Source organism: Pongo abelii, chromosome 18, assembly GCF_028885655.2.
Source record: "Pongo abelii isolate AG06213 chromosome 18, NHGRI_mPonAbe1-v2.0_pri, whole genome shotgun sequence".
Classification (NCBI taxonomy): Eukaryota; Metazoa; Chordata; class Mammalia; order Primates; family Hominidae; genus Pongo; species Pongo abelii.
In genome coordinates, this window is record NC_072003.2 from 26,083,048 (window position 1) to 26,105,549 (window position 22,502).

General features: G+C 48.8%; 1 protein-coding gene across 3 annotated transcripts in view; it reads right to left on the reverse strand.

The window, feature by feature from the left end:
• Positions 1 to 20,446, reverse strand: part of EEF2K (eukaryotic elongation factor 2 kinase) — an 83,590-nt gene extending 63,144 nt beyond the window's left edge. The window contains exons 1-2 of one of the 3 annotated variants that reach the window (XM_002826216.4): positions 19,987 to 20,446; positions 7 to 328 (exon numbers count right to left, since the gene is read on the reverse strand). In XM_002826216.4, coding sequence (XP_002826262.1) covers positions 7 to 252 — 246 coding nt within the window. In that variant the 5' untranslated portion in view covers positions 253 to 328; positions 19,987 to 20,446. Of the gene's footprint in view, positions 1 to 6; positions 329 to 2,622; positions 2,730 to 19,986 lie in introns of those variants that run through there. The other 2 variants (XM_063717208.1, XM_054533634.2) reach the window with 2 other exon arrangements.
• Between the last annotated feature and the right edge of the window lie 2,056 nt (positions 20,447 to 22,502).

Genomic DNA, 22,502 nt, shown 5'->3' on the forward strand with positions numbered 1-22,502 from the left:
ACTCACCTTGAAGTGGAAGGAGTTTGCCGGGGACCCGCTGGAGCTATACTGCTCACTTTTTGTTAGGTTGCTGTAGTACTTATTAACCTTGGAACTGACATTCTGGTTTGACCTTGGGTCATCCGTGATGGGGCAGATGAAGTAACCTTCCTCATCGTCGCTGTCCCCATCAAAATCACCATCATGGCCAGCTCGGGGGGACTGGCCGCCATCAACACCTTCCAGGCGGAAGATGAGATCTTCGTCTGCCATGTTCCTGGGGTGCCCGTTTTACCCAAGCAGTATCCGGCACAGCCAGAGTTACTGGACAAATGCAGAGGTGAAGGTCCTACAAGGAAAGCAAGGGCCAGAGAGTGGGTGCTGGGGCCCGGGGGTGTGAATTCGCCCGACCCTCACCCCAAATGCTGCAGGTTATCGCAGGAGCTGGCACCCTTGGGATAAAACCTAGAGCTATCTTTTAGGGAGGCAGTTGGCAGCACCCAGGAACATTTTAAATTCTAAACCCGCTGACCCAGTCATTCCATTTTTAAGAACTCAGTGTTTGCAAACGTTGGAACCAGGTTGGGAAAGGAACAGCTTCTTAAGCAGAGTGCTCTTTTTAGCACATCAATTAGATCGAGGCACTCCTCTGCTTAACGCGCCCACCCCCGGCAGCTTCCTTTCACATTCATAATAAAATCCAAATGCCTTGGTAAGGCTGCAAGACCTGGGTTCATTTAGCGTGCTGCCCACTTCTCCTCCGGCCCTGGCTGCTCTCCAGGCACACTGGGTTTCTTTCTGTTCCGTGAACACTTTAAGTTCATTCCGACCTCCAAGCCTTTGTACTTGCTGTTCCTTGTGCCTGGAACAACCTTTCTAACAGTGGGTTCTTTCTCATCATTGAGCTCACAGCTCACAGGATGCCTCTTCAGAGAAATCTTCTGTGAATCCCCAAATCAAAGAACCCTTAACCCAACATGCATATCCAATCACTCCCTTGCATATCACCCTGTTCCATTTCTTTCTTTGTTCTTTTTTTTTTTTTTCTTCTGAGACAGAGTTTCACTCTTGTCACCCAGGCTGGAGTGCAATGGTGTGATCTTGGCTCACTGCAACCTCCACCTCCCAGGTTCAAGTGATTCCACTGCCTCAGCCTCCCGTGTAGCTGGGATTCCAGGCGCCCACCACCACAACTAGCTAATTTTTGCATTTTTAGTAGAGATGGCATTTCACCATGTTGGCTAAGCTGGTCCTGAACTTCTGACCCCAGGTGGTGATCCTCCTGCCTGGGCCTCCCAAAGTGCTGGGATTACAGGAGTGAGCCACCACATCCGGACTTTTTTCTTTTTTCTTTTTTCTTTTTTTTTTTTTTGAGACAGAATCTTGTTCTGCCGTCCAGGCTGGAGTACAGTGGTGCAATCCTAGCTCACCTAGGTCACTGCTTGATCTCGCAGGCCCAAGCAGTCCTCCCGCTCAAACCTCCCAAGTAGCTAGGATTACAGGTGTATGCCACCAAGCCTGGCCAATTTTGTTTGTTTTTTGTAGAAACAGGGTCTCCCTATGTTGCCCAGACTGGTCTCAATCTCCTGGACTCAAGTGATCCTCCTGCCTTGGCCTCCCAAAATGCTGGGATTACAGGCATGCTTCATTTCTTCATTGTGCTTTTCTCAAACTGAAATCACCCCGTTTACTTTGTTATTGTCTGTATGCCCAACACCTCCAAAAGTGTCTGGCACAGAGAAGGCACTCAATGCACTTTCCCAGAATGAAGGAGTGGCCCTAAAAGTGTTTTTTGTTTCTTTGTTTTTCTTTGAGACAGAGTCTCGCTCTGTGGAGTGCAGTGGCATGATCCCGGCTCACTGCAACTTCCGCCTCCCGAGTTCAAGCAATTCTCCTGCCTCAGTCTCCCGAGTAGCTGGGATTACAGGCATCCACCACCACGCCCGGCTAATTTTTGTATTTTTAGTAGAGATGGGGTTTCACCATGTTGGCCAGGCTAGTCTTGGACTCCTGACCTCAGGTGATCCGCCTGCCTCGGCCTCCCAAAGTGCTGGGATTACAGATGTGAGCCACCACGCCTGGCCTAAAAGCATTTTCTGTAGCACAATCAGTAACAGCAACAAAACAAAACCCAACAACCCCAAATGTCTAATAGAAGTTCATTATACAGATTACAGTATTTCTCTCTACACCATGAAATAGTCCGTGACTGTTAGAAAGGGGACGGTCCCATACCCACAGACACACAAAAATAATCAAGAAAGAGTTCAGGAAGATTGTAGGCTAGAACTGTCACATTTACAGCCACCTGATTTTCAACAAGGGTGCCAAGATAATTCACCCTCAGTTTTACAGTCACTTGATTTTCAACAAGCCAAGATGATTCAACAGGGAAGGAAGAATCTTTTCAACAAATGGTGTTGGGATAAATGAATATCCACATGCAAAAAAATGAAGTTGATCCCCTTCCTTACACCATACCCAAAAATTAACTCAAAATGGATCAAAAGCCTAAATTAGGAGCTAAAATTATATTAGAAGAAAATATAGAATAAATTCTTCATGACCTTGAGTTAGACAAAGCCTTCTTAGATAAGATGCCAAAAGCAACAGCAACAAAATAATAGATAAATTGGACATTACCTGGGCTGGACGTGTTAGTTCACGCCTGTAATCCCAGCACTTTGGAAGGCTGAAGCAGGTGGATCACGTGAGGTCAGGAGTTCGAGTCCAGCCTGGCCAACGTGGCGAAACCCTGACCACCAAAAATACAAAAACTTAGCTAGGTGTGGTGGCACCCACCTGCAATCCCAGCTACCCAGGAGGCTGAGGCATGAGAATTGCATGAACCCAGGAGGTGGAAGTTGCAGTGAGCTGAGATTGTGCCACTGCACTCCAGCCTGGGTGACACAGGGAGACTCCTTCTAAAAAAAAAAAAAAAAAAAAAAAAGAGTAAAGAGAAAACCCACAAATTTTGCTAATTATATATCTGATAAAGAACTATATTAAGAACGCTTACAATTCAACAATAAAAAGACAAATCAAATAAAAATAGGCAAAGGGTTTGAAAAGACATTTCTCTAAAAAAGATATACACGTGGCCAATAAGCACATGGAGAGATACTCAACATCAGTGGCCATTAGGGAAATACAAATGAATGTCACACCCACTAAGACAGACATAAGTTAAAAAATGGAAAATAACAAGGGCTGGTAAGGATGTGGAAAAATTAAAACCCTTATGCACTGCTGGTGGAATGTAAAATGGTGCCAACTGCCTTAGAAAACACTCTGGCACCAGCCTGGCCAACATGGCGAAATCCTGTCTCTACTAAAAATATAAAAAGTAGCCAGGCGTGGTGGTGCATGCCTATAATCCCAACTACTTGGGAGGCTGAGGTGAGAGAATTGCCTGAGCCTGGGAGGCAGAGGTTGCAGTGAGCTGAGATTGTGCCGTTGCACTCCAGCCTGGGTGACAGAGTGAGACCTTGTCTAAACAAAATAAAACAAAACAAAACCACAAAAAAAAAAAAAAAGAACAGAAAAAAAACAACATCTCAAAAAGTTAAACACTGAGTTACTGTATGATCCAGCAATTCCACTCCCAGGTGCTGAGATACACTCCAATATGGATGAAACTTACAACCACTAGGGGAGGTGAAAGGCCGTCACAAAAGACTATATACATTGACTAATTCTCTGTTTATGAAACTTCCAGAGAAGGCGAAGCTACAGCAATAGAAAGTAGATTAATAGTTGCCTGAGGATGGAGGTAGGGTGTGGTGGTGGGAATGGCTGGGGGAAATGGGGAATGATTGCTAATGGATATGGGGTTTCTTTTGAGTTGATGAAAAGGTTCTAAAATTGATTGTGGCTATATGACTGTGAATACACCATTGAATTGTTCTATCTATCTATCTATCTATCTATCTATCTATCTATCTATGTATCTATCTGAGACGGAGTCTCACCCTGTCCCCCAGGCTGGAGTGCAGTGGCGCGATCTCGGCTCACTGTAACCTCCGCCTCCCAGGTTCAAGTGATTCTCCTGCCTCAGCCTCCTGAATAGCTGGGACTACAGACACGCACCACTGTGCCCAGCTAATTTTTGTATTTTTTTTTTTTTTTTTTAGGGACGGGGTTTCACCATGTTGGCCAGGCTGTTCTCAAACTCCTGAACTCATGATCTGCCCACCTCAGCCTCCCAAAGTGCTGGGATTACAGGCATGAGCCACTGCGCCCAGCCAGAATTGTACATTTTAAATGAGCAGGTCGTAAGGTATGTGAATTATATCTCAAGAAAGCCAAAGTTTTAAAGAAAAGAAAGTCGGATGTGTGGTTCATGTCTGTAATCTCAGCACTTTGGGAGGCCGAGGTGGGAGGATCGCTTGAGCCCAGAAGTTTAAGACCAGCCTGGGCAACATAATGAGACCCTGACTTTACAAAAAAAATACAAAAAATTAGCTGGGTGTGATGGTGTGTGCATGTAGTCCTAGCTACTCAGGAGGTTGAGGTGGGAGGATCACTTGAGCCCAGGAGGTTCAAGTGAGCCCAGAGGTTGCAGTGAGCTGAAATTGCGCCACAACACTCCAGCCTGGGCAACACAGCAAGACCCTGTCCCCGAAAAAAGAAAGGAAAAGAAAAACGACCTGTGTACATGCATGAAAACTTCCCTGAAAAGTCCACAGGAACTGTACAGCACTTGAAATAAGCAGTTGTAGAGCTGGAGGAAACTTTTTATTTTTAATTTTTTAATTTTTTTGAGATGGAGTCTTGCTCTGTTGCCCAGGCTGGAGTGGGGTGGCACGATCTTGGCTCACTGCAAGCTCTGCCTCCCAGGTTCAAGCGATTCTCCTGCCTCAGCCTCCCGAGTAGCTGGGATTACAGGAGCCCACCACCACACCCGGCTAATTTTTGTATTTTTAGTAGAGGCGGGGTTTCGCCATGTTGGCCAGGGTGGTCTTGAACTCCTGACCTCAAGTGATCTGCCCGCCTTGGCCTCCCAAAGTGCTAGGATTACAGGCATGAGCCACTGAGCCTGGCCAGCTTTTTAAAACTTTGTACGTTTCTATACTGCTTTAACTTTTTTACAAAGCTGGATTGCTTTAGACACAAGATAGTAATTAAATTAGTTTAAAAATTTTTTTACATCAAACCAATAATTCCAATTTTTTTGACAGTGCTGTCCATCAGGTGCACAGTCTTCTAGAGCCAAGGCTTTGGTACTCTGGCTACTGAAGCAGGAAATATATTTATAACCTAACCCAGTACACGCTTATAAAATGGAAAGTAAAATTTCAAGAAATTGTGCTTAGCCTTACTTTGTATAATGCACTCTTGCTATTTTTTTTTTTAAATGTTATTTTTAGAGACAGGTTGCCCCAGCTGGAGTGCAGTGGTGTGATCACAGCTCACTGTAGCCTCCAACAGCTGGGTTCAGGCGATCCTCCCGCCTCAGCCTCCAGAGCAGTCCATGCCACCATGCCCGGCTAAAGTTTTTTATTTTTGTACAGACAGAGTCTCACTATGTTGGCCAGGCTTGTCTTGAACTTCCAGCCTCAAGTGATCCTCCCACCTTGGCATCCCAAAGCACTGGGATTACTGACGTGAACCACTGTGCTTGGCCCACTCTTGCTATTTTCCATTCTACTTAAGTCCTCTGTTTTTTCTTTCTGTTTAATCTTTTTCCTTAACACACCACCCACACATTGATTTCTATACTCACAGTTTGAAAATCGACGTGACCTACTGAGTTTGTTTCTTATCCTCTGGGCAAGACACAGTTACAGGCCTGGATCCAATGCCAGAGCCACCTGATCCTGCTTGTCACCAGAATCTTCCCTGAGCCCTGGACTGGCTTCTCCACACTGTCAGCCGCTCCCAGCCCCAGCGCCTACTCTGCCCTGGTCAGCCCTTGGCCAGAATCCCTGCTGACCAACACGGTGTGGTGCCAGGAGCTGCCAGCAGGCCCAGCCTAGTCAGCGGCCACTGGGGGCCAGGATGGTGCCAGGAGAAGGGCCAGAACCACAGCCCCAACCTGCAGACCTCCAGACAGTGTAGTTAGGTGGTTAAAAGCTCAGATTCAGGGCCAGGTGTGATGGCTCACGCCTGTAATCCCAGCACTTTGGGAGGCCAAGGTGGGCGGATCACTTGAGCTCAGCAGTTCGAGGCCAGCCTGGGCAACATGGCGAAATCCTGTCTCTACGAAAAAATACAAAAATTAGCCAGGCGTGGTGGCGTGTGCCTGTAGTCCCAGCTACTCAGGAGGCTGAGGTGGGAGGATCACTTGAACCTGGGGAGGCAGAGGCTGCAGTGAACTGAGATTGTGCCACTGCCTGAGCAACAGAGCAAGACCTCATCTCAAATAAGCAAAAAACAACAAAAAAAGCACGCTCAGATTCAGGATCTGGGCTGCTAGTGAGCAAATCTGGCTCTTTACCCAATTAATTCACCTAGCCGACTCCCTCATCTTACAGTGTGGGGAGCTCGGCCCTCGGCCATGTCCCACCACAGACCTGACATTCTCCTCGGCCCTGGGAAATGAAGACAAGCAGCTGTGACCCTGCCTGGCACGGCGCCTTGTACACAGCAGGCACTTGATATGCATTCCAGAGCTAAGTGAGTGTCATCTGCTTTATGGCTTTTGAGTTGTCATAAATTTGCTCTTAAGGCAGCTGTGGCAAACTATCCCCCAATAGCTGTTCACTCTTTCTTCCTTAATAAGAGAACCACCGGGTTTTGGCTAAGCATGTCACTTGGCCACTCAGGATACATTTCCCAGACTCCTTTGCAGATAGATGTAACCATGTGAACAAGTTTTAGCCAATGGGATATAAGAAGGACTGTGTGCAACCATAGGGAAGGGTTCTTAAAGGGAGTGTGCCCCTTGGCTCTCCTTCCAACCTGCTGGCTGAAATGCATATGTGATTGCTGGAGCTCAAGCAGCTACCTTAGACCATGAGGCGGATGGCCCTGTGCTGAGGCTGGAAGAGCTATGAGACAAAGAGAACCTGGGTCTCTTATACCATGGGACAGCATAACAATCCTGGATTCACAATCTTCATACTTTGATACCTAAACTTGTGTAATCTACTGTAATTTTCTTTTTTCCTTTCTACTTGCTAATTTTATTTGGTAACAGTAGCTCCTTCTCTCCCATGTCGTAAAAAGTCACATCCTCTTTTTTGTAAAGTTTTATTTTTTGAGAAAGGGTCTTGTTCTGCTGCCCAGGCTGGAGTAAAATTGTGCAATCAGAGCTCATTGCAGCCTCGATCTCTGGGCTCAAGTGATTCTCCTACCTCAGCCTCCTGAGTAGCTGGGACTACAGGTGTGTGTCACTATGTTGCCCAGGCTAGTCTCGAACTCCTGGCCTTAAGCAATCCTCCCACCTTGGCCTCCTAAAGTGTTGGGATGACAGGCGTGAGCCACTGCACCTGGCCTAAAGGTCACATCCTTTATGACAAATGGGTGCCTGGGCAGGGTCAACCTGGGAAAACTGTGGCCTCAATCCATAGTCCTAACTTGGCAGATACTCTTACATTTGCACATGAAGACTGGGTACCTGGAGGATGCTGGATTTCCCCAAACAAGCAAGGAAACTTCCTTAGCCTTTAAGTCAGTTCCAAGAGGCCTGTTCTAACACCAGGCAAGATGCCCAGACTCCTAGGGATCTCTATCTATCCTGGGGTTCCTTTGGCCCAAAGAAAGGATCTGCTCCTGTGATAAGAACAGGACTCCAGCTGAAAGACATCAGGATTTTCTTGAAAGCTTTCTCTGCCTCACTCAGGCATCCACATCTTCTCCTCCCAGTCCCTATTTCTTTTCTTTTATTAATTTTTTTGTTTGAACTCCTGCCCTCAAGTGATCCACCCTCCTCGGCCTTCCAAAGTGCTGGGGATTAAAGGCATGAGCCTCTGCGCCCGGCCTCCAGTCCCTATTTCTATGGAAAGGTAGCTGAGTGAGTCAGGAAGACTCAGGTTGAAGCCCCATCTCTGCCACTAATGGGCTATGTGACTTCACCTCTTGAGCCTCAGTGGGGATGCATAGTTGTACTCACTCCGTGAACTTAACAGCTATTATTATCATCATTTTTATTATCATAAATAAACGGGACTGAGCCTTGGGGCCCAGCCAGACTTGTGACCTGGACGTCTGGCTCGTAGCAAAGCCAAGCTTCTTCAGGGGTCCTCAGGGAATAGACTATTTCAGTCTCTGGCCACGGAAACCACTGTCTCACTGAGTCTCGATCTGGCAGTTACAGGAGCAGGAAACTATGCCTGCAATGCTCAGGTCAAGGCCTGCGGGTCAAGCCACAGTGGCCACTGGTCCCCCTTGGGGCTCACCCTCACCCCAGGACCTGCCTTCCTACCATAGAAAGCGGGTGGAATCTTCCCACCGCCACTCCTGGGAACCAGCATCCCAAAGCCAACAACGTGGCACCCCGAGCTGGCCAATGCACACAATAGTGTATGCCCAGCACAGCACAACCCACACGCCCTTGACTACAACCACAGTGAACACAGGTGACTGATCAGCCACCTGGAATCACGCACTAGCTTCTGTGTGAGGATCTGCCTCTGCCCCACCCTCAAGTCATGTGTTTAGGAGTGTATCACAAGATCCAGGCATAAACCAACCACTGGGGTGCCTGGTCACAGAGATTGGCTTAGAGGTGGTCATGTGATTACAGTCAAACTATTCTAGCTATTGCAGCAAACCTGGGGCTTTTTGCTTGAGTAACGGGAAGAGGTGATCAGGCTTTTCATGCTGAATGTGAACTTGAGACTGGGGCTGAGGCCAACACAGAACAAAGCTGATGTGTGGTGGAGGGCAGAACCAGAGAAAGAGAAAAATGAATAGTGATGATGTCATTTGAGACCTGGAATCCAGATGTTCCTGAAACCAAACTACCAAGCCCAGCGTAGATTTCTGAATCAGATGATACAATAAACCCTGCCTTTTGTGGGGCAGTAGGGGAAAGGGCTATTTAGCTAGTTACAGATAGGTTTTCTGTCACATGCAATATGAAAAGCCCCAAACCAGCCAGGCACGGTGGCTCACGCCTGTAATCTCAACACTTTGGAAGGCCAAGGCAGGCGGATCACCCAAGGTCGGGAGTTCGAGACCAGCCTGGCCAACATGGTGAAACCCCGTCTCTACTAAAAATACAAAAATTAACGGGGCATGGTGGCACGTGCCTGTAATCCCAGTAATCCCAGCTACTTGGGAAGCTGAGGTGGGAGAATTGTTTGAACCTGGGAGGCAGAGTTTGCAGCGAGCCAAGATCGTGCCACTGTACTCCAGCCTGGGCGACAGAGTGAGACTCTGTCCAAACCCAGCCAGGGTTTAGGCCATTGTATATTATTTATGTATAATTTCAAAAATACTTTAAACACCTTTTTCTTACTAGGGCCACTGTATATGATCATATAGGTGGGGTACTGCTCAACTCTAGTGAACAACCTTTGCAACTTTGCATGGGCAGCCCTACTTCCCACCCCTAGAGGCAATTACTTCCAACTATTCTCAGTGTTACCTTTAGCATCTCTCTCTCTCTCTATCTATATATGTATCACTAAATAATACGCTTCCCGATTCTTTTTTTTTTTTTTTTTTTGAGACAGGGTCTCACTCTGTCACTCAGGCTGGAGTCCAATGGCGCAATCTTGGCTCACTGCAACCTCTGTTTCCTAGGCTCAAGTGATCCTCCCACATAAGCCGCCAGAGTAGCTGGGACCACAGGCACGTGTCACCATACCCAGCTAATTTTTGTATATTTTTGTTGAGATAGGATTTCACCATGTGCCCAGCTGGTCTCAAACTCCTGGACTCAAGGGATCCACCCATCTCGGCCTCCCAAAGGGCTGGGATTACAGGCATGAGCCACTGCACCCGGCCCTGATTATTTCTTATCTATTTTGATCCTATCTTCTGATTTCCAGGTATGATAAATGAGACTTTAGCTCTACTTCCCCTTACTACTTCCCTTCCCCACCCTATCCCTACACTGGTAGGTCTTCTTCTGGTTCCTTTATTTATTTATTACAGACGGCATCTTGCTGTGTTGCCTAGGCTAGTCTCAAGCCCCTGGTCTCAAGCGATCCTCCCGCCTCAACCTCCCAAAGTGTTGAGATTACAGGTGTGATCACAGTGCCCAGCAACCTGGTTCCTTTACATACCATGCCAAGGACACTGTCTTATTCCACCAACTAGAAGAAGCTGAGTTTCTCACAGTTTAGCACGAATTCAGAGAAGGGACAGTGTGGCTTTTGTGCTGTGAATGAGTGATAAGAAAGCAGAAGAGCTTCTTATCTGCTTGTCAACCTCAAAAGCTTATCAACCTCAAAAAGGCATAATTTCTATTGAAATAAGACAAATAATGCATGTGAAAGACTGACTGCACACCAGGTGCTACACTGGACTCTCCTTTGACAATGACAGGAGCTGCTAGGTCCAGAAGTGACAGTCTACCTCCGAAAAGGCAACCTTAAGGGAGCAGAACTGCACAGCGCTAGGCTGTTGAGGGCTGCACCTGGCTTGTTCTGAAGATATTCTAAACCCTAGCTGGAGTTCTGAGTTTCCTTCAAGCAAGAAACAAAAACCAAAGCCCAATACAGTGGCTAACAGCTTGTGCTCTACAGCCGCATGGCCAGGCTTTGAATCCTGGGCCCCACCATTAGGAGCTGGGACCCTGTCCTAGACAATAGACTTGTCAGGCAGGCTGTGACATCCTAAGGTCTGCACTGCTGTCTCCACCCCTCCCCCCATAACTTGTATTACCTTCAGTGCACAGGTGCTCAACATGAACTCAAATACCCTTCTGCTTAGTGTTTCTTTTGTTTTGAGATGGAGTCTTGCTCTGTTACCCAGGCTGGAGTGCAGTGGCGCTATCTCGGCTTACTGCAACCTCCGCCTCCCAGGTTCAATTGATTCTCCTGCCTCGGCCTCCCGAGCAGCTGGGATTACAGGCACCCGCCACCACGCCTGGCTAATTTTTGTATTTTTAGTAGAGACGGGGTTTCACCATGTTGGTCAGGCTAGTCTTGAACTCCTGACCTCAAGTGATCCTCCCGCCTCAGCCTCCCAAAGAGATGGGATTATAGGTGTGAGCCACTGTGCCTGGCTGCTCAGTGTTTATTTACTGGGGTGCAGCATTAGGAGTGATTAAGTCAAGCATCAAGCTAAGAGTTCACATCAGTGTCTTAATGTCTGCACCCCTAGCATATAGTGGGTGCTCATAAACATTTATTTAAACTATTGAGAGAAACAGTACACTTTACATCAGAATGAAAGGACCAATTTACAGAGTCCAGCCCATCCGTCCCTTCCTCCCTGCCATCTCAGCTTCCCAAGTTTCCAAGTTCAAGAATCAATCTCCATGCACCACCAAACTCTCCTCACCTCCTTGCCCTTGTATCTATCTGCAGGTGCCTCTGAGGCAGGCGAATAGGGTCTGGAGGCAGGGAACCTAAGGCTGATTCAGGCTGACTTCCTAGAGCTAAATCAAAAGGAAAACCCCTACTTTCCAAGCCCAAGTAACAAAAGGACCAGAGGCTACTCCCTTTGCAACCCCCAACTTATCTGCGTGGCAGATGAAAAACTGAAATTACCTCTGATTGGTCCCTTCCCACAACCGATCAGGCTGGTGCTGGCCAAGTCCTCGTTTGTATAGGAGTCTTCATTTGTAACTTCACTTCAGCCTCTGACTGGTCGCTTCCCACAACCTATCAGACTGATCCCAGGCCACTACTTCATTTACATAGGGTGTATATCAAGTAACCAATGAGAAACCTCTAGAGGGTGTTTAAACCCCAGGCAATTCTGTAAGCAATCTGCTCGAGCCCACTCCCACCCTGTGGAGTGTACTTTTGTCTTCTGTAAATATTTGCTTTCATTGCTTTATTCTTTCCTTGTTTTGTTCGTGTATTTTGTCCAATTCTTTGCTCAAAACGTCAAGAACCTGGACACCCTCCACCAGTAACACCTCTGCCTGGAATCCCTTTCCCACTCACTAGCAAAACCCTTTAATCTCTTCAAGACGCAGCTCAAATGTTGACCTCCTTCAGAAAGCCTTCCTTGTTTGTTTCTTTTGGGTTTGTTTTGTTTTTGTTGTTGTTGTTGTTGTTGTTGAGAGAGTGTCTGGCTCTGTTGGCCAGGCTGGAGTGCAGTGGTGCAATCATAGCTCACTGCAGCCTCCAACTCCTGGGCTCAAGCGATCCTCCCACCTCAGCCTCCAGAGTACCTGGGACTACAGGTGCATACCACCCACATCTGGCTAATTATGTTATTTTATTTTTGTAGAGATGGGCATCTCCCTACATTGCCCAGGCTGGTCTCTTTCTTTTTTCTTTTTTTTTTTTGAGACAGGGTCTCACTCTGTCACCCAGGCTGGAGTGCAGTGGTGCAATCGTGGCTCACTGCAGCCTCAGTCTCCCAAGCTCAAGTGATCCTCTTGCCTCTGAACTCCTGGCCTCAAGCGATCCTCCTACCTAGACCTCCCAAAGTTGATTACATGCATAAGCTACTGCACCTGACCTCCAGAAAGCCTTTCTTGGATAGTTCCCTCCTCTGTAAACAGGGGTCAGCTAACAGTACCCCTGCAGGGGTTGTTCTGAGGATACAATGAGATTAGGCACATGGTGTCTGGGATAGACTTGACTCTCAAAAGTACTAGCTGCTGTTATGTCCCAAAAATCCTCCAGTCCCCAATTCCCTAAATCACTTTGCTCCCTACAAGCCCTCCACAAGCAAATTTCATTATACCCTGAGGCCAGACTGTCTGCGGCAGGCAGAAAAATGGCTCCCCTAAGATGTCTACATCCTAATCCCTGGAACCTGTGAATGTTACCGTATATGGCAAAAGGGACTTTGCAGATGTGATTAAGGATCTTAAGATGGGAGACAGTCGTGGATTATCCTGTGAGCCCAGTGTAATCACAAGGATCCTTATAAAAAGGAGGTAGAAGGGTCAGAGTTAGAGGAAGAGATGTGACCAAAGACAGAAAGGTGTGAAGCTGCCACACTGCTGGCTTCAAAGATGGAGGGAGGGGCCAGGAGCCCAAGGAATGAGGACAGCCCCTAGAATCTGGAGAAGGCAAACAAACTGATTTTCTCCTGGGGCCTCCAGAAGGAACACAGCCATGCTGACATCTAGATTTTAGAACTTCTGATCCCCAGGAACTATAAGATAATACATTTGTTGTTTTAAAACCACTAAGTAATTGCAGCAATTTGTTACAGCAGCAATTGGGAACTAACAAAGTCCTGAAGAGCAGCTCTCAACCTTGGGCAATTTTGCTCCCTCAAGGGACATTTGGCAACGTCTAGAGACATTTTTAGCTGTTGCAACTCTAGGGGTGCAACTAGCACCTAGTGGATAGAGGCCAGGGATGCTGCTAAACATTCTAAAATAAACAGAACAGTCCCCTACAAAGAAGAAGATCTGGCCCAATGTCAGTGCCGAGGCTGAGAAACCCAGCTCTAGAATGAATCTGGTGGAATTTTTCTTTCTTTCTTTTGTTTTTTGAGATGGAGTCTCACTCTATCGCCCAGGCTGGAGTGCAGCAGCTAAATCTTGGCTCACTGCAACCTCCATCTCCCGGGTTCAAGTGATTCTTGTGCCTCAGCCTCCAGAGTAGCTGGGATTACAGGTGTGTGCCACCATGCCTGGCTCATTTTTGTATTTTTAGTAGAGACGGGGTTTCACCATGTCACCCAGGCTGATCTTGAACTCCTGACCTCAGGTGATCCGCCCATCTCAGCCTCCCAAAGTGCTGGGATTACAGGCATGAGCCACCGTGCCTGGCCTCTTTCTTTCTTTTTTAAGAGACTGGGTAGGTGTCTTGATCTCTCATCCAGGCTGGAGTGCAGTGGCATAATCACAGCTCACTGCATCCTTGAACTCCTGGGCTTAAGGGATCCTCCCGCCTCAGCCTCCTGAGTAGCTGGGACTAACCTGTGCCACCATGCCTGGCTTATTTTAAAAATTTTTTGTAGAGATGGTGTCTTGCCACTCCTGGACTCAAGTGATCCTCCAGCCACAGCCTCCCAAAGTGTTGGAATTACAGGCGTGAGCCACTGTGTCCAGCCTCTGGTGTAATTTTAAGGAGCCCTCCCCAACCCTCTCTTCCCCTTTTCCTTTTAAAAACAAATCTCCCCACATACCATAAAGAGACAGAGAAGGCCAGGTGTGGTGGCTTACGCCTATAATCCCAGCATTTTGGGAGGCCGAGGCAGAAGAATTGCTTGAACCTAGGAGGCGGAGGTTGCAGTGAGCTGAGATCGTGCCACTGCACTCCAGCCTGGGTGACAGAGCAAGACTCTGTCTCAAAAAAAAAAGGAAGAGACAGAGAAATCAACTTACCGATGTAAACAGCAGCCTGCTGCAGAAGCCAGAGATACGCCATCATTTGCTCTGCTAAAGGCTCGTAAAAATATCATTGCAGTACACTGTGTTTTCTGCATATAAAACTGTTATCGCGCAAGGGCTATTTTATTGTTTCAGGAATCTGAAAAATGCATTTTGGAATATGAAACACAAAATATCATAATTATAGCTTCGATTAGCAAAATGCACAAGGGAGCTTGAATTGTAATGTTTAATCACTTGCTGGGCACCCTCTGCATGTCCACGGTACACTCTGTACTCCTGGTGGGTCAGCCCAGGGATACAGCACGTCTCACGTCTCACATGAACTCTGTGTGCCCGGCCCTCTGGGTGGCCAGACCATGTGAGTGTCTTGAACAAAAGGGGCCGTGTGTCTTGTTCCTCTGCAGCTCCCAGCCCAAAGCACAATGCCTGGCACACACCATAAATGCACAAGTGCGTGCTGCATGAATGAACGAGTAAGTGAAGAAAAGCTGGCAGTTTCCTGCCGATATAATGGAGAAACAGAAGGACTTTTGGGTTGTGGCTGGGCACGGTGGTTGACCCCTGAAATCCCAGCACTTTGGGAGGCCAAGGCAGGCAGATCACTTGAGGCCAGGAGTTTGAGACCAGCCTGGGAAACATGGAGAAACCCCATCTCTACCAAAAATACAAAAATTAGCCAGGTGTGGTGGCACACGACCTGTATAGTCCCAGCTACTTGGGAGGCTGAAGCACGAGAATCACTTGAACCAAGGAGACAGAGGTTGCAGTGAGCCAAGATTGTGCCACTGCACTCTAGTCTGGGCAGCAGGGCAAGACTCTATCCCCCCGCCCCCAGACCTCCAAAAAAACAGACAAATAAACAAACAAAAACAAACAAAACAACCTACTGTGTTGTAACTACATAGGAGTTACTTAGTCCAATGACATGGCTGAGGCCGTAGTGGGAAAGACTGGCTCATGGAGGATCTGATAAGCACCAAAACCAGATCTAGCCAAACAAGGCCTTTGGGATGAATTCAAGTCCTGGCCCTGCCACAATCAGCTGAGGAATGCTGGGGAAATTACTTAACCTTCTGAACCTCAGCTTCTTCATCTGTAAAATTCATTCACTTAACAGAGCGGAGCAGAGTGAGCAAGGTGGAGAAGAAGTGAGAGAGGGGGCCTGAAAACCACAGGTGGCACAGAGAGCTGGCTTTCCTCCAGGAATCCTTTCTCCTCTGCCTGGCCACAGACTACATTTCCCAGCATCCCTTGCAGCTAGGTAAGGTCATGTGACTGCATTCCGGCCAATGAAAGAAGAGCATAAATAACTTGTACCATTTCTGAGCCCATCCAGCAGCCCATTTTCCATGCCCTGGTTGGCTTCCTCTCCACTGCCATCCTGCCCAGAACAGATTGGTAGCATTTCAGTATCACTTACAAAGTACTTGCCACATAACTCCTCTCAGCTCCCTAGAAGGCATGCACTCCTTCCTCCTCGGGCTCTGAACATGCTATGCCCTCTGTCTGGTACACACCCCAGCCTGTCCTCCCTACCCGTCCCCTGGCCAACGTGTCTGCTTATCCCTCAGGTCTCAGCTTAGATGTCACCTCCTCCAGGAAGCCTCCCCTGAACCCCAGGAGTTAGTCGCTCTTAGCTTCATTCTACAGATGAGAAAACTAAGGAACAGAGAGGTTATATGACTTGCCCCAAATCACATGACTAGAGTTGGGTTTGAAGCTGGTGCTGGCTGAATCCAGAGCTGTCAATGCGGTCATCACTTCCTTAACCAGCGCTTCTAAAAGTATGGGACCAGCTGCCGCAGCAGCCACTGCAGCAACCTCACCTGGTAACTTGCTGGTAATGCAAATTCTCAAGCCTCACTACAGACCTACTAAATTAAACTCTGGGGATGGGTCCAGCAATCAAAGTGTAAGCAAGTCGTCCTGGGGATGCTGATGTGCAATGAAGTTAGAGAAACACCGGCCTAGGGCAATTTTCTGCAGTTTAGCCACCTACTTCCAGGTGCTTCCTCTGGCTTGCTAGTCCTTGCTACATCTCAAAAGCTTCACAGCTGGAGAACAGAACGCCATCCACCCTCTGACTCTGGAGCCATTTGAAACGCTTCTCTAGGAGTCCCACAGCCCTGGGACTTTGGGGGTTGTGGGGGGGCACTGTTATTTTCTGCTTTATCATCAGCGTGTTAGTGACTCACTCCTTCCTTTGTGTGAAGCCTTCTTATGGTTGGGCACGGGCCATGCCTGTGATCCTAACACTGGGAGGCCGAGGCAGAAGAATTGCTTGAACCCAGAGTTCAAGCCCAGCCTGGGCAACAGAGTGAGACCCCATCTCTACACTAAAATTAGAAGTTAGCCAGGCATAGTGGTAGCTCATGTCTGTAGTCCCAGCTACTTGGGAGGCTGAGGCAGGAGGATCACTTGAGCCGAGGAGTTCCAGGCTGCAGTAAGCTGTGACCGTGCCACTGCACCCCAGCCTAGGTGACAGAGCAAGACCCTGTCTCAAAACAACAACAAAAAAGAAGCCTCCTTGCTTGTGCTCATCAGCCTTGGCTGCAAGAATTTGATCCAGCAACACTTTAAGGCTCAAGCCGCTTTCATCCCAGGTGTAGACAAGGTCATTGCTCTAACCACCTTCTAGGAGCCTTCTCAGTTCATTGGGGTAATAACCTGCAGCTTTCAGGTCAGCAGAACAAATCTCCCTCAACAAAAAACACTGATTCTTTTACATTAGTTCAACCTGCCGCTATTACTTTGGCTATAGCCCTGATCATTCAGTTGTTCTGCTTCAGGTGTAAGAATTGGACCAGAAATAGTGAATCCCGGAGAACGAGCTTGAATAAGTCCAAGCTTCTGCTCTTCACCCTTGGTTTTCTTCACACAGCTCCCAGAGTCCTGGCAACCAGACGCCAACCCTGCCAAACACTGGACAAGACTGCTTTGGGGAATCTCCCCACAGCAAGATAACGATCCTAAAGACATCCTTCCCAGGTGGGCATGGTGGCTTATGCCTGTAATCCCAGTACTTTGGGAGGCGGGTGGATCACCTGAGGTCAGGAGTTCGAGACCAGCCTGGCCAACACAGTGAAATCCCATCTCTACTAAAAATACAAAAATTAGCTGGGCACGGTGGCATGCACCTGTAGTCCCAGCTCAGACTCAAGAGGCTGAGGCAGGAAAATCACTTGAACCTGGGAGGCAGAGGTTGCAGTGAGCTGAGATCACACTACTGCACTCCAGCCTGGGCAACAGAGCAAGACTCCATCTCAAAAACAAAAAACACTCCTTCTGGCTTATGGCTCTGCCCTCCCTGTAGGTCTTCAAAGTCCCCTTGACTTGTCCAACAAATGAGGAAAGAGTGAGAGGTTTTTAGGGTCGAGGCTTGAAATGGACAAACTCATGTTTCATCAGCCAAAACTCAGCCATGTGGCCCTACCGAATGGTAAGGGAGCCTGGGAAAATTCATCCAGGGAGCACCCCAGGAGGACGAGAACATGGGTACTGGTGACCCATAGCTTTCTCTGCCACATAATACAGTAAAATGTTTTAAAAGCAAATCAGTGATTTTTTTTTTTTTTTAATAGAGACCGGGTTTCACCCTGTCAGCCAGGCTGGTCTTGAACTCCTGGGCTCAAGCAATCCTCCCACCTCAGCCCCCAAAAAGTGGCTGGGATTACAGGTGTGAGCCACCACACCCAGCCAGTGATATATCCTTAATCAGCCAAAAAGTACTGTACAGTTACAAAAAGCACAAGAAAAAAAAAATTGGTGGATCTTTTTTATTTTTTGAGACAGTCTCGCTTTGTTGCCCAGGCTGGAGTGCAGTGGTGCAATCTCAGCTCCCTGCAACCTATGCCTCCTGGATTCAAACGATTCTCGATTCTCCTGCCTCAGCCTCCCGAGTAGCTGGGATTACAGGCTCATGCCAACATGCCCAGCTAATTTTTGTATTTTTAGTAGAGATGGGGGCTCCCAGTGTTGGCCAGGCTGGTCTCAAACTCCTGACCTCAAGTGATCCACCCTCCTCAGTCTCCCAAAGTACTGAGATTACGGGCCTGAGCCACCACACCCTTGGCCCAAAAAACCGGTAGCTCTTAGAATGTACACCAATGATTATGTGTAAACTATGACCATTTCAGTTCTGACTTCTGGCCTCCCCATTCCCTGCAGAGGATAAGAACTTCGGACCCCACCCACTTCTTTGAGAATGGGGGCTGAGAGGAGGGCGGACGCCAATCCCAGCCATGTTACACTGAAATTCATGTCGTTGAGAGGTTTTACTGTAGTTGTTGAATTAATAGCTGAACAAAGGAATGAACATCGGGTGCTGTGGAGGCCACAGAGAAGGAAGACACCTGCATACGCCATCTCTGAACTCTACCTCCTTCCACCTGCCTCTTCCCCAGCTCAGCTTAAACATCACCTGCCTACAGGAAGCCTTCCCCCATAACCCTCTCCCCTTTACACACACGGTGGGCATTCTCAGCTCTCACCTTCTTGCTCTGTATTCCCATTTACCCCATCTCGCTTTTTAGAATCTGTTTATGTGACTGGCTTCCTCTTAGGGAGCTTCTGTGGGCCTGGGGATCACTCTGACCCTCGGTTTCCTCCTTGGTAAAAACATTAGGATAGACTACGTGACTCAATTCCCTGTGACTTCACAGCCTGTCCAGGGCCCTCAACCATAGGGCCCTTGGCCATCAGACGTCTCCCGGGGCCATAGACCATGACACTGTGTGCCAGGCACTGTTCCAAGCACCTAACATATACATACTCATCTACTCTTTCCAAGGATACTAAGTGGTAGATACTAATACTGTACCCATTTTACCAATGAGAAAACCGAGGGCCAGAGAGCATAAATGAGCTAGAATTCCAACCCAGGACTCCAGCCCTAGTGTTTCCTGCTTTCCTGGCTGAAGAAGCACCCACCACCGAGGTCCCAGAGGTCGGGCTCCCTGGGACCGTCCCCTTGGGCAGATCTCACTTCCCCATGCGGCCCATCTGTACTCAGGGCGCAGCTGGGCTGGTTCCCCGAAATCCCCCAGGCGCGCGCAAAAGGATCTAGGCCGGGGCTTACCCGGGAGGCCCCCACCCCCGCGCGGCCACCGGCTTATTAATGCCCAGCCCCTTGGCACACATGTCAGCAGCGCCTGCCAACAACCAAACTCCCGCAGCCAACAATGCTGCAAGGGCGCGTCTACACAGTCCTGGAGGTTCCGGGAATTCGGGCTGACGCAGGCCTCTAGTTCAGGGGAAAGGGTGGGGGATGCGGCTCTGAGCCCTGCAGGGGACAGGAAGGCAGCGATGCGCCCACACTCTAGGGACCCCAAGGGCGGAGGCTCCCAAACTCTCTGTCACTTGCAGCCAGATCACCGCCCATTGCTTGCCAATTGCTTTCCATATCCACATCGCCGTTAATCCGCACAACTTCCCCATTTCACCAAAGCAAGCACTGAGCCCCAGAGAGTTTAACAACCAGAGGAGAAGCGCCCCCACACTCTCCTTCCATGCCTTCTCCGGCCCCATTCCCAAGCCCAGACCCAGCACGCTCCAGACGCCAGCTGCACCGGGGCGCACAGGCCTGCAGCGCCGGCTCCCAGCCCCCCACAGCCTTGCCGGCCGCGGTCCACACCTACCTCCCTCGGGCAGACAGGCGCGGCAGCCGCTGCCCACGGCCGCGAGGGTCCAGAGGAGTTGGCAGAGGCTCGCGGCCCGGAGCTCCAGGGTGCAGGGCGGGCGGGCCCCCCGAGAGTGCCGGGGAGCGGAGAGCGGGGAGCGCTGGCTGGCGCTCAGGGCAAACAGCTGGGGCCACGCGGGGCAGATGGACCGATCCCGGGGCGCGGGGCCGCCGGAGTGATCCCAGGAAAGGCGCAGGGGCCGCTGGGACGATCCCGGGATGCGGGAGCGCGTGCCAGGGACTCGCGTGCAGGCGACAGCGAGCGGGACTCGGGTGGCTGCAGGGCCGAGAGTGCGGGCGCTCGATCCAGGAAGGGGGGGAGCTGAGGCTGAAGCTGGGGCTGGGCTAGGTTGAGCAGAAGCGGGCGGGCAGGGGCGGGGCTGGCCTGGCGGGCGCACGGCGTGGCGCTCACGTGGCCGCCCCCAGGTGGCCGTCACAGCGCCTGCAGCCTCCTAGCGGGCCTCCTGGCTCCAGCGCTGGCTCCCAGCCCCAGGTGCAATGGTTAGCGCTAAGTCTTGGCTCCCCCTGCTGAGTACACAGTGTCCGGTTCTCCTGCTCAAGGCTGGCCTAGCATCCGGCAGCGAGGGGGCAATTCGAGGGAGTGAGCAACTTCCGTCCTCTCCCGCCGCGCCTCGCCATTCTCGCCTGCTTCTCGCTTAGTTCCTGTATTCCTGTCCTTTCCAAAATCACTAGTGATCCAAACCCATCGCTTGTTTGTATACATCTCTATCCATAACCTTAAAATATTTTTTATCGGAAATACTTTGTTTTTCCTGATTTTTTGCTTTGTAAAAACAGGCACGTATGACAATTGCAATTATTTGTGTAGCTTTAAAATTAGTATCTCCTCTAGTTATTCCTAACTCTTGACACAGGGCCTGGGTGGCACACAGTAGATGCTTAATAAATACCTGTGGCATGAGTGGTAGAGTGTATAAGGTATAAAGAAGAAAACGAATTAAAACTAATAGCTACTGTGAACACTTTGATATTAGGTCCTTCCAGATACTTTGTTAGTGAAATTTTAGAAATTTCACACATTCTAGATATAAAAGTAGTGACAATGACATTTATTGAGGGATTTCTCTCATTCCATCTTCCCACACTTTGGGAGGCCGAGGCCGGCGAATCACCTGAGGTCAGGAGTACGAGACCAGCCTGGCCAACACGGTGAAACCCAGTCTTTATTAAAAATACAAAAAAGTAGCCGGGCGTGCTCTGGAGGCTGAGGCATGAGAATCTCCTGAACCCTGGAGGCAGAGGTTGCAGTGAGCCGAGATCGCGCCACTGCACTCCAGCATGGGTGAAAGAGTGAGACTCCGTCGCAAAAAAACAAAAACAAAAAAATAAAAAGGAACAAAACTGAGCCTAATAGAGATAATGACATTTCCCAGGTGAGGTAGCTAGAAAAGGCAGAGCCAGCATTAAATCCAGACTTCTCTGATTTCAAAGTTCAGGCTCTCCAAAGAACTTTTTTCCTTATTTATAAACCCCAAAGAGAGTAAACTCCAGCTTTTGGCAAGAGACAAAATTGCACCTGGAATTCTGACCCTGGGGCCGTCAGGCAGGAAGGGAAGATCAAAGGTGCTGAACTAGTCTGTCCAAACCCAAAGCAAGATTGAAAAAAAAAAAAAAAAGAGCTACTGCTTAAAGCTCTATGGCCCTTGGGCAAGTTATTTTACTTCTCTGAGCCTCTGTCATTTTTGTCTGCCCAGCAGGAGTGTCCTTCTTTGCATTAGCGTCTTGGTTAGTCTTCAGGGAACCAGTTCACCCTATTCTCAATTCAGGAAAATAGCCCTCCCCACTCCCCTGGCTCCAAAAACGGACACATGACCAGACTTGGCCAATTAGCATATTTCATCCCTTCAGCCTCATTGATTGGTTCAGGGATGAGCATGTGATCCAAGTTAGGCCAGTGAAATACTAATCTGGGCCTTTTATAGTAACCATAAAAAGAGAATCTCTCTTTTCCAGGGAGTTGAGCAGATAGGATGTAATAGTAGAATTTCTGAGCATTCATTCTTATGGCAAATATTTATTAAGCTCCTACTGTGCGCCAAATATGGTGCTAGGAATTGGGGGAAACACTTGCCTTCAAGGAGATGTCTACTGCGGTAAAATAAAATTACTCAAGGCCGGGCAAGGTGGCTCACACATGTAATGTCAGACCTTTGGGAGGCCAAGGCAGGAGGATCAATGGGGCCAGGAGTTCAAAACCAGCCTGGGCAACATAGCAAGACCCCTGTCTCTAAAATAAAACATTAAAAAAAAAATCCAGGTATGGTGGTGTGTGCCTGTAGTCTCAGATACTCAGGAGGCTGAAGCAGAGGATCCCTTGGGCCCAGCAGTTTGAAACTGCAGTGAGCTATGATCATGCCAGTGCACTTCAGCCTGGGCAACAGAGTGAGACCCTATCTCTAAAAATTAAATAAATAAATGAAAAAGGCCAGGCTTAGTGGCTCACGCCTGTAATCA